The sequence below is a fragment of the Centruroides sculpturatus genome, unplaced genomic scaffold (assembly GCF_000671375.1).
Source record: "Centruroides sculpturatus isolate CEXI.00-Female unplaced genomic scaffold, Cexi_2.0 scaffold27, whole genome shotgun sequence".
Lineage (NCBI taxonomy): Eukaryota > Metazoa > Arthropoda > Arachnida > Scorpiones > Buthidae > Centruroides > Centruroides sculpturatus.
In genome coordinates this window covers 1,061,374-1,074,194 of record NW_019384318.1, presented here as the reverse complement: position 1 = coordinate 1,074,194, position 12,821 = coordinate 1,061,374, and the positions used below count along the sequence as shown (strand labels likewise).

Genomic DNA, 12,821 nt, shown 5'->3' with positions numbered 1-12,821 from the left:
GTGCATGTGTTTTGTACATTGTGAGTGTTTGGAATGGCTATGTCTATAATGTATGTGATTTTATTGTGTTTGTCAATGAGTGTGATGTCTGGTCTGTTGTGGTAAATTGTTTTATCTGTGATTATGGCTCTGTCGTAATACATTTTGTGCGTGTTATTTTCCAATACTGTCTGTGGAATATACTTGTAGTATGGTTCGTGGATGTCTGCCAATTTGTGTTTCTTTGCAAGCTCTTGGTGTATTATATTTGCTACTTGATTGTGTCTATGTAAGTAATCTGTCTGTGCCAAGAGCTTGCAACCAGAAGTGATGTGTTGTATAGTTTCTGGCATGATGTGACATTTTCTGCATGTGTCATTTGTGAGTGTTGTATCTTTGAGTATGTGTTTTCTGTAGTTTTTAGTATTTATGACCTGATCCTGTATGGCAATCATGAATCCTTCTGTCTCCCGAAAGAGGCATCCCAAATCTAACCAGCTGTTTGACGCAGTTTTGTCAACAAATTATTATTATTATTATTATTATTATAATAAAGGTGGCCATATGACCAAGAGAATCGGGCTGTCGGACTATTGCTTTCAGAAACATAGAATTGAATCTGGGCCAGCAATTCCAGAAATTTTTCTTTGGCCATTTGTCCCAATCCTCATTATCTGGTCACTTCCATTGGCCAGGCCCACGAGTATGAAAAAGGGGCTTTTTAATATCCATAGAGCAGAGAGAGCCAATAAATAAAAACAAATCATTATTTTAAAATTAACTATTTTTAAAATGTAATTTGTGTTGTCTATTTGCTAATATCATATTAATAAGAATATAAATGTAAAATGAATATATTACAGCAATGAAAATAACTTCTTTTATAAAGCAATTGCAAATTCCTGATATTTAAATTTTTATTCTATCTCATCTTCTATCTTTTACTATACAGTTGTTAGTCTTGTTTTTAGTTAGAAAAATGAGATAAATATCTTCATTTCATACATGAATTTCATTAAAAAATAAATGATCTTTCTACGACTGATGGAAAATTCAAAAACATTTCTGATGTAATAAATCATGACTTTGGTACTAGTTTCTTCTGTTTTAATCATATAAAATCATCATCAGCTGCTTTAAATAATTAATTAAAAATATCTAGGACATATGCATTTTTAAAATAATTAATCTGTTTATTTAAAACTATTTTTAAACGTAATAAAATACTCACTCGAGTTTACGACAGGACAGATCTCACACAGGGCACCCCAGGCCGCACCCACCGTACAACAACATGTCGCTTTTGTCATCTTCTCCCCTAATTCAGTATGACATATTCCTCTTCCATTGTAGCTCCCAGTGTAATCGAGAAAACATTTTCCTTCTCTTTTATCTAAAATTGATTATTATAAATTAATACGTGAAAATGTATAGAACAAATAAAATTATGCATAAAACCAATTTCAAAATAATAAAATAAATTGTTTTTTATTTGAAGATTGTAAGTTGAGAGGCAAAATGGTTCGAGAACTCTCGGGGTAAAGTCTGTCCGTATTGTGATAGATATGAAGTGATAAACAGATATTTCCACAAACAGAATTACAAGGAATGAGATAACACAGTAATAGATATAACAGATCAATTTTATTTTCACTTTCGTATAGGTTCAAAAAAAATCCCAACTCACAGTCTTTCAATTTGCATATATAACAATTGAATAGTTCTCTCCAATATTTAAACCAAACAAATGTTTGACAATATTACCGCGAAAATTTACAACTAAAACTTAACCTAATTATACACTAAAAGAAGATAAGGAAAGCGGATAGATTGTTAAGGAAAGAGAAGGGGGAAGAAGGAAAGACCCAGGAATCCTTTTTTGTTGTTATATACCTCGGATGGATTGCTGGTAAACAATAGTCGATAAGTTTTGAAATTTAATTTGATTACCTCTTTCTTGTACCGGTCCATCTTGCATGGACTATCTTCATACAGTTATCTACACTGGCCTTCTTAATGCTGGAAGATCTTTGTCTTCAGCACCATATTTTCAGGGACCTACTTTCTCTCATTATTCTCACAAACCAGGGCCACTACTAAAGTTAAACCCTCAAGATGTTGGATACAGTTCTCCGATATTCTCACGAAAAATGTCCGTAATTGCCTCAGATTGTCCTGGCCGCAATCTCAAGTACGACTTGACTGCACCTCTTGTCACCATGAGGTCTCCACCAAATCTGAGCTTTCCCACTCTTTCGATTTCCTAGAGAATTGTTAACTCTTTTGTTTCCCAATGTCCGTTCTGAGAACCGGTAAATCCACTTGAGAAAAAAGGGATTAAGACAGAAAGATCTAGGATAGTCAAGACAAAGAACGAAGGAAATACTATGCCTAAAATATAAAATATATATCAATACAACAATATACAATAATATGGCTGACAGCCACAGTATGAACCAAACTTTTTGAAAAGAAGAATGCCATTACTAAGGGGGAAAAAAACCCTTTAAAAATTCAAATAAAATTGTTTTGATTTTTTAATGCTATTTTTTCTTGAATTTCCAATTTGAATGGTTGTTTTGTTCTCACAATAATGACATTATTTTTTAAATTTTTATTTATTTCCCAAAACTAGGCTTTACTCTGTTTTGCCTTGTGATTACATCCTTCAAATATAGGAAAATTTATTTTGTTATTTTGTAAATAAGGTAATATTTTGTTTTATAAACCTTAAAATTTTTAATACAATTTATTTGGATTTACATATTTTAAGAATCAATATAATTACTATTAAATAAATTTAATATTTTATTTTATAATTTACTGTCTATCTGTGTGCATTATCTCGTAAATTATTATTTTTATCATTAAGTTTTTTCCTACAGATACAAATATTAATTTATCATTTTAATAAATATGCACATGAAATATTTCCAAAACTTTCAAAATTATTCAGTTTATGACAATGCCATTCCTAATCAGCAAAAGTCTTAAGATAAAGGCAAAATTTTCTCAGTGAATTAAACGTTTGAAAAATTATATATTATAAATACTAACCGATACAGCCGGTACCGCTAGGAGCCAACTCAAAATTTGGAGGACACTGGCAAATAAAAGATCCGGGAGTATTAACACATGTTCCGTATTGACATATTTGGGGATTTTCACATTCGTCAATATCTGAAATGTTTCAATAATGTTTTAAATGTTAAAAATATTAGCTTAATAAAGTAATAGTTAATAGATTTTAGTTTTAATTATTTATCAATTGCTAACTAATAAAAAAAAAAAAAACAAATTTTACACCTATTTAAATGATTGAAATAGTATATTAAATCCAATGTTAACCTTCAATTTTTAATATACTATAATCGCATCAATGCTGCTTTATTGAAACACAAAAGTAGTTTTTAACAAAGAAGTTAAATGTTAAATGTCAGCATTTACGATTTATCTCTGAATTTTATATTTTAATTACTTACACTGATGATATGGTTGTCCTAATATTAACAGTGCAGGCTTTTAAGTAGAAAATAAAATACATTAAAAGAAGAAGTAAAAGGTATTATTTTTTTAGTAAGATGACGATAATCTAGAAATATCTTACCAGTGCAATTTCCTCCGGTCGAATCGAGTTGATATCCAGTATTGCATATGCATCTGAACATTCCGAATACATTTTCACATTGTCCAAATACGCAAATATTATGGAACATTGTGCATTCATCAATATCTATTCAAGAAATATAAAAATAACTATTGTTTTAAATGTTCTTTAAATTGATAATTATATTATTACTTATTAGATTTTTATGTTATATGAGGTAGCCTGATAGTTCGATTAATGTTAACGCGCTTAAAATTAATTCCTTTAAATTTTTAAAAAGCAGGTAAATTTATAAAACCACTAAAAAAAATTAAAATGTAAATTTAAATTTGATGATCTTCTGTGTGAAACAACACTAAAACAATTTCTATAGTTATATTGCAAAAGAAAAAAAGAGTTGCAATTAATTAAAAAAATTGTAATTAAGGGTTATTAAAATGCAGGAAAAATTAAATAAATAATTATTAAAAATAAAATAAAAACTAAAACTAAATCAGTATATCTGTATTCTGTACATAACCAAAGGTTATTATTATTCAAAAATCAAACTTAAAGAACAGTTGCTAAGAGACTGTTCTTTAAGTCTGTTATGTGACTTTTGACTCAGACTTGAAGAGATGGCTATTCATTTGCTACAGGAAGAAAAGAATAGCTGTCTCTTCAAGTCTGAGTCAAAAGGGAATTCCTTTTGCCTCTCCTATCCCTACACAAAGTCCTTCCTTTTCTTTTGTTAATCTTTTCCACAAATTCATGCCGAGTCCACAGGTGGTACTTTCGAGAAGTGAATTTTAGACCCTACCTGTGATCTACTTACATGCTGCTTCTTTGTAAAGTGTTGGTTTCAGTTTCAGAGGAGACGGAACATTTTGCTTTTAATACATATACAGATATACAGATTACTAGTACGTTAAAATTACAGATGTAATAATTAATAATAAAAATCTATTAATACAACAAATTTACCAAAAATACCAAATAAAAATTTATACATAGATATAAAAACTAAACTTTTTAAATTACGATTCATATTCTATGTTTTATATAATAATATATTTTTTAAATACAGATTTTATAAGTTTTGGTACTCTCAAACAATGATTTATATTTATCAATGTGCAAACTGTAATATGTGCATCTATATAACTATAAACTTTTGCAAAAAAAAAGAGGGAAAATATATTTTAAAAATAACACGATTTTAAATGATTCACGCAAGTTTTTAACTCATTATAAAGAATTTCTGATGCAATTTTACATTAATAACCATTTATTTATTTTGCTTCAAAAATAATTATCTAAAATTAAATTTAAAGCCTTTGTTTGTTCCAGATATTTGAAGATAAAATTGTTAAACTCACCTATGCAATTTCTTTCATTATCTTCTGGTGAAAATCCCATATCGCATTCACAACGATATCCTCCGGGATAGTTGAGACATTGTCCATTTTCACAAAGAGCAGGATTTAAACTGCATTCGTCGACATCTGAAAGTTAAAAAGATCTTTTGTTTTTATGCTAATTTGTATATCATATAATTTTGAAATCATACTTGTGTGATATTTTTATAAAATTATTGCCATTTTGTTATATGGAATTATTTAATTTACTTTACATTCAAATAAGAATAATAAACAATAAAATATTTAATAAATCTCTATCTTTGATGAATAAAATAACAATAATTTAAATATAAATAACAATATTTTGAAATGTACCTCTACATATCTGACCGTTTCCTGTAAATCCTTCATCACAAGTACATTTGTAGGAACCATCGGTATTGATGCAAGCTGCATCGGGATCACAGCCACCGTTATCTCGTAAGCATTCATTTATATCTATAAATATTTTAATAATATATTTTTAAAGGTTAACAATGGATAAATTTAATTTTAAAATCTTAAATTTAAATGAGTTTTTTAATCTTAAGATACCTCGACACGTTATGCCATCTCCACGAAAACCATCTATGCAATGACACTGATAAGACCCTAGAGTATTAATGCATTCTGCATGATCATCACATTCTGCAGTTCCAAGATCACACTCATTATGATCTACAACAAAAAGAATCAAAACTTATATAAAATCAAAATACTTGTTTAAAATTATAGAAACTCACCAGTGCACCCCTGTTCATTTGTTTTCACGGAGAATCCAACGTCGCAATGACAAACGTACGAGCCAACAGTATTTTCACAACGACCATTTAAACATACATTGGGATTCAAAGCACATTCATTAATGTCTGTGGATACAAGAAATAATTATTATTAATTTAAATATATATGATAAGATTAAATTATAATAAAAATAATAATTCTAGGGATTTAGCTACGAGGTGGCATTTCCCACACTAATGTTTTTCTGTCCTTCACTCTCTACTGGTTTTCACTGCCACCCAAACAAGTTTAAAAATAAATAGCATAAAAACTCATTAGATAAATCAGAAAATAGGCACACCAGAATCAAATACTAAACAACATAAACCACCATTGAAGTAAAGAAGAAAATTTAATACTTGTTCTTCAGCCTTGTTTTTTTATTGAGCATTGCCATACTAATATGGCAGCTCCAGTGGCGTGCAAGTGGCATTTGATGATAGGGAAGCTGTGCTGGCCCTAGATAGAATCATTGGAAGTATTATACGATATTTTGGTGTGTAGCATCCACGAGCTAAACTGAGTGAGGTTGGTCCTCTGTAAAGTGCATGCGCGAATGCATGTAATCTGACTGCTTTACACACCATTCAAATATTTTCACCATGGAAATTATCCATTATTCAACAATACAGAACTTCCATTGGGAACATGCACATACAAATTTATATTCAAATATACAATAGCAATTTTATCGTTTTTTTACACATGTAATATAGAAATTTGTAATAAGATACATAATGCAGTTATAATGAAATATTAATTTTAATTAATGTTAAAATATGAAAATAATCGCACAATATGTATTTACATTTTAGAAAATACAAGGGAAGCAGTGCTTCCACAGAATGGCACACAACTGGGCATTATTGTGTAAGGAGCTCCTTACACAATAATGTGTTGCTATCAGTCTTGGGCTATTGCATTCTTATTGCATTCTTACCATAACCTATGCTAAGTCTATACAAGACATCAGCAATGCAGATGATCCACACACACACAGAAATTTCTGGTTACAAAGCAAGCGTTTGTCATATGATACAGTTCTTTGTATTGATAATTATTTATTCAAAATCCATTTTGCCAGTTTGTCGATGTAAAATTATACATCAATAACTGATAAAATGGATTTCTGTCTTACTTTTGTATAATTTCATGAAAAATTTGATATTTGATAAGCATTATTAATCAAGAATTAAATGCAAGAAAAAAATACTTTAAAATAATATCCAATTTACTAATATTAGTTAAATATTATGAAAAGACTATTCCCGGATTAAAATTTATTTATACCAATTATTCCTTATATAAATTGAAAAATGTAAAACAGTTTAATGTTTCTACCTTGACAAGATTTCTCATCTGGAGATGGAATTAATCCATCAACGCAGGTACAATAATAAGAACCTATAGTATTATCACATTTTCCACCGTTACAAACATTATCACCCTCTCTGCATTCATCAATATCTGAAAGTAAAATTAGGTTAGATGAAGTTATACAAATTTTAAAATTAATATTTCAATTAAATTAATAATAATTTATAAGTTTAATTATAACACAATAATATTTTAAACAATATTTCAAAAAATGTTATTTCTAAATACCCATTTAATAACAATTATTTACCTCCACAACTTCTGCCATCAGGAAGCAACATATAACCCACTTCACAGGCGCAAGAATAACTTCCCGGCGTATTAATGCATTGCGATTGGCAGTTTCCGTTATGTTCGGCACATTCGTCAATATCTGTACATAATTAAAATATATATATATATATTTTAAAATTTTGTATAGATCATTTAAGCTTTAGTTTTAAAGAATTTAAAATTAAGCGCACATTACCATTTTCATATTTTTGCATTTATAGGTTGCATTTTTGTATTTAGTCACAAGTTTACTTATTTATTCAAAATAAATCAAGAAATCATAATATAATTTGATTTAAAATTAATAAAATTTTATTTTCTAAATGAATAAACATTTGTTTAACTCTCAATTATGTTTTAAAAATAGAAATTATAAAAACCTTCACAGCTACTAAGTATAGGTGTTTGCTGATATCCGTCATTACACACACACTGGTAAGTTCCCATCATATTTTCACAAACTCCATTGGAACAAATACCACTGGTTCGACTACACTCGTCGATATCTGCAAGATAAATTCAAGTATTTAAAAGAAATTTTAAAATCTAAGAATATTTATTTTAATAATTTAAAGTATATTAATAAGTATATTTCACTAAAAAGTATTTGAAACTTGATAACAATGGAAAACTAAGTTTACCATTAAAGCCATAATGCAAATTAATCAATGCAAAATTTTTATTTTTCTTAAACATTTTATGTTCTAATGAGCAAATTGTTATAAATTGTATTAAAATTAAACACAAACTTTTTTATATAAAGTATTTATTAATTGTTTAGAAGTTGCAAGACAGTTATTAAATTTAAATATATTGTTACATAAATTATTCACAATAATTGTATTTCAGTTATTTAATCTGCTTATAAAATAATAACGAAAAATACATTGTTGCATTACACAAACAATGGTATAAGAGACCCTGCACAAAGTTTATCATCATTGACTTATATATATAAAATACTATGTTTAAAATAAATATTCAAATATATTCTACACTTCTGTACAGAATAATGGAAAATTATTTTTCTTGCTGATATATTAGTAACCAACCGGGGCCCCAAAGACTGGACCCGAGTACACTACACTGTTTGCGCATAGATTCGCCTTTGATTACGGAGACTGTAAGGATTCTACATGCAATTGTAACATATTATATTGACTTTCATAAAATGGTATTCTTATGGGGAGGACAATGTTGTGGAGTCAGATGTTTTAGAGCAGAATCAGAGTAGGTAAAATGTAACGTATGAAAATATTTTAAAATTAGTATATAAAGAAATTTCTTAGAAAAGAGATTACTTTGATAAATTTAGGTATCAAAATATATTCACTTATAAAGGCCATTTCACACCAAAATTGTGTATCACATGCCACATGCTCTATCCTTTCTGAAAATAGCTTTTACAATTTAAACAAATATTTTCACATCACCTAGAAAGCTGTATTCTCTATATGAAGCACACCAGGCTAAGTATGTTTTGCAAGTTACCAACAAAATTTACAAAACATGGTGCAATACTCGACTGACTTTGCATTTGTAAAAAAGTTATCTTAAACTTTATATTATGTAAGTTATATTATTATTTGTTTGTAATTTTTGCTATGCAAATCGAAACTGAATATTGTATGAACCGTTCAAGAAACAAATAATTTTTCAATGTGCTAGTTTATCAATTGATTGGTTTTAGATACTGGTATGCAACACAATCTGCAATCAAGGGAATATGTTTTCCAGGTGGTGTTTTAAGGGAAAGTCGCCCCTATTTGGACATTATCGATGCAAAGAAAACCCAGAAAATGAACCAGCCAGCCCATCGGCCCAAACCAATTACCACTGTTTAGGAATTGAATCCACTTAGCCACTGGTGCATTACAAGTGTTGGATGGAGAAGATATACAGATGATTCTATATGGAAAATTTTTTGCAGCAATCTTAACTGGGATTTGATCCTGGATCCTTTGCAATGACAGTCTGTACTGCTCAGTCATATGGCTAGCTTTGTTGAAAGCTCCATCATGTCACTATGTTGTTTAAGCAAGAATGTGAAGTGCGGAAACAATAATAAAAAGTTTATGGTATGGCTTTTAAGTTTCAAGCTTATCTTTACCAAAAAGAAACTCCTAAGAAAAAATTTCACTTTCATTTCAAGTGCCATCAGTTTTACTCTGTGCAATATCTTTTATCTCAGATGCTTTTCTCTGGATATCAATTTCTTTTGACATATTAACTTTAAATTATTTTTCACTGTCATCCTATTATAACTATTTATTATTGCTTCTAAACATAATTTGGTCTTAAAAGTCAATAGAAACACAACTGAGATCAGAATCTAACTGCAACAAACTAAAGGAGGAAGCAAATACTGCAAAATGTAATTAATAGGAAAGTTCTGGCTTATTATTCACTGATTTCATTTCTAGGAGCAGAATTGTATGCATCGGTTCAAGATGACTGTTATTATTTTTTCCTAAATTCATGTTTTAAGATTCTACAATATACTTGAGTTTAGTCAACTGTCGGTTGGAAATTAACTATTCTCATAAAAATCCAAAGTGAGAGAAACTATTTTGCAAAGCAATTTATTATGTCATTCATTAATCAAATTGTTTTTTTTCCATTTATTGTATTTAAATCTTTTCTTTAAAATGATTAAATTTGAATCAATTTTTGATAATTAACTAATGAAAGTGGAATTTGTTTGGCCAATGAAGATGTATGTTTCTTTATGTCATTCATTAATCAAATTGTTTTTTTTCCATTTATTGTATTTAAATCTTTTCTTTAAAATGATTAAATTTAAATTAATCTTTTATAATTAACTAATGAAAGTGGAATTTGTTTAGGTGATTAAGATGTATGATTCTTTATGTATGCAAAAGTTTTTCCAAGGTAAATTTGTTATATCCATTTTTTGATTCTCACTGCCAATTTTAGTACGACTTTTTATAGAGAAATTTTAGATCAAAATATTCAGATACTCAGTGGTATTTTCTTTATAAAAGGAATCGTAGTGTGAAAAATTAAAATCAGAGTTGGGCATTTCAAATTTGTGAAACTATTTGTTTACCGACTCCACCATACTGGTGGAGGAAAATGTATTTATTTCTAATGCTTACAGTCAATTGTACACACATGGATAAAATAGCATATCTAGCCTAAAATGTATAATAGAAAATATATTTTTAATTATTTTACAGTTCAAATCCATAGAAATCAACAATGTAAAACTGATTAAATAAGCATGTATATGAGAAATTATATGTGCATGTGTTGGGAAAATAGAAAACTATTACTATCAATACATTATGAATGTCTACTCACCATCAATAAATTTAGAAAAATTACTAAAAGCAGTCTCTATGCATTAAAATTTCTATTATTGTCACTAATTAAAATAACAGTAAACCTGAATTAAATTATTTTTAATATAATTTGTTAATAATTTTCTGATTCGTATGGTTTATTTCAATTACTATTGTATATTAGAAATTTATAAATTTATCCTGAATATAAAATTATTAAATAAAATTACCTTTACATGATCTACCATTAGGCGATAACTCGTGACCAGTGGGACATTCACAAAAAAACGAGCCAGCCGTATTGACACAAGTTCCACCACGACATATACCACGAATTCTGGTACATTCGTTAATATCTACATATATAAATTTAAAAAATAAAAAAGTATACAGTATTTTATAATTATAACACAAATTAAGCATACAATTTATCTAAAGTTTTAGAGTGACATTTATTATTATAGAAGAATAAGTAATTCAAATATAATAATTTAAAAAAAAAAAATCATTAATATTCAGAATATATTAAGAATGTAAAGAATTATATAATATTGAGAATACTACATGTAAAGTATTAACTGGAAAAGCTTATATTCAAAAAGAAATTGTTTTATGTAAATATTTAGTGTTCAGAGAATAAATTCCCACAATTCCTATAATTAAAGAAAAGATCAATAATTCCCTTATTTACTAATGCTTTCAGTTTTTTAATGGCTCTATTACAGTACATCTCAATATTTACATACTGTATTTACTTGCATATAAGACGAGGTTTTTATTAATTTTTCATTGCTTCAAAAACCTAGGTCATCCTATACGTGCAAGCAAAGGATTCTTTGTGCTTTTGCAATAATTTTTGTGAACCGTGTGTTTACATATTTTTACCAGATGCTCACCCTCTGGTGTTTAAAAACAAAAGTATTTTATCTGGGTTGTTGCAATCGTTCTTGCGTATTGTCAGGAGTAAAGATGAATAGCAATGGAAAAAGCAAAGCTTTTGAATTGAATTCCAATTTGAAATGCCAAAATCACAGAGGAGCCGATATAAATTTTAATCCATTCCCATGTAAAAAGAAATGATTATTCGGAAATCAGAATTCGGAGAAACTCGACTGTTAAGAATTGGCAAAAAAGGTTCTCGATTGTCCAGCTTTACATGAACAAATTATGTTGTTGATTTTACAAGATTTTTCTGTGCCAGTAATTTTTGCGGGACAAGGTATGCATTTACGTGCATTTGAAATTTTATTTGTGATTAAACAAATTTTCACTATGTATGGCATTATTAATAGTTTTTGTTTTGAGTGCTTTCAATGAATATATTTTCGTCATCCTCAGGCAAAATAAAAAACTTTTTATGTCGAACATATACATTTGAAATGGAAAAGAACGCATATAAATTTAAATAAAATGCTTTTGGAATAAACTCGATATGAAATGGCTATAAATTTCAAATACATACTATGTTATACATGCAATGTAATACAGTGCATGCGTGGTGCTGGCCCCCGTCAACGGTGTGACAGATGATGTAAATCGCTGTTTAACCGTTTATATAGGGCAATCCATATGTTGGGCAGTTCTAGAGTGGGTAGTGGGTGTGTTGCACGTTTCAGAGATTGTTATGAATAGAGACTCACATATAAAGAGGAGTTTTTGGTTGCTGCAGGCTCTGGGTATTGTAGAATGAGTCCACAACGAGTTGTAATTCAGATGGTGCACCTGTCTTGCGAGCTTTGTTGTACACCTTCCTTTGGCCACATCATCCTGGTGTTCGGCTAGACGAGTAGCAAGCATTCTTGCTGTGGCCCCAATGTATCTTGTATCGCTCCCGTTAAGGGATTTTCCAATGGTACCGCATAAACTCCCAATTTCTCAAAGGTGGAGAACTTATCCTGATCATTACAGATGAGTCTGCGCAAGTTTGGTAGTGGAGAAAGGGGCAGGAGAAGGTTATATTGTCTAAATATACGGCAAATGCATATAGAAAGAGGTCCCAGGTATAGTAATGATAATTGAACAACTGTGAGATACATTGGGGCCACAGCAAGAATGCTTGCTACTCATCTAGCCAAACACCAGGATGATGTGGCCAAAGGAAGGTGTACAACAAAGCTT

The 12,821-nt window shown here is 29.1% G+C and overlaps 1 protein-coding gene across 1 annotated transcript in view; it reads right to left on the bottom strand.

Annotated features, from left to right (window-relative positions):
* The window catches only part of LOC111624140 (fibrillin-1-like), a 90,250-nt gene that overhangs the window by 37,876 nt on the left and 39,553 nt on the right, over nucleotides 1-12,821 (bottom strand). Inside the window, exons 29-39 of the mRNA XM_023366937.1 lie at nucleotides 10,934-11,059; nucleotides 7,779-7,904; nucleotides 7,376-7,498; nucleotides 7,090-7,215; nucleotides 5,709-5,834; nucleotides 5,521-5,643; nucleotides 5,302-5,424; nucleotides 4,945-5,070; nucleotides 3,587-3,712; nucleotides 3,037-3,159; nucleotides 1,211-1,372 (exon numbers count right to left, since the gene is read on the bottom strand). Of these exons, the coding sequence (XP_023222705.1) occupies nucleotides 1,211-1,372; nucleotides 3,037-3,159; nucleotides 3,587-3,712; nucleotides 4,945-5,070; nucleotides 5,302-5,424; nucleotides 5,521-5,643; nucleotides 5,709-5,834; nucleotides 7,090-7,215; nucleotides 7,376-7,498; nucleotides 7,779-7,904; nucleotides 10,934-11,059 (1,410 nt within the window). The remainder of the gene's footprint in view (nucleotides 1-1,210; nucleotides 1,373-3,036; nucleotides 3,160-3,586; nucleotides 3,713-4,944; nucleotides 5,071-5,301; nucleotides 5,425-5,520; nucleotides 5,644-5,708; nucleotides 5,835-7,089; nucleotides 7,216-7,375; nucleotides 7,499-7,778; nucleotides 7,905-10,933; nucleotides 11,060-12,821) is intronic.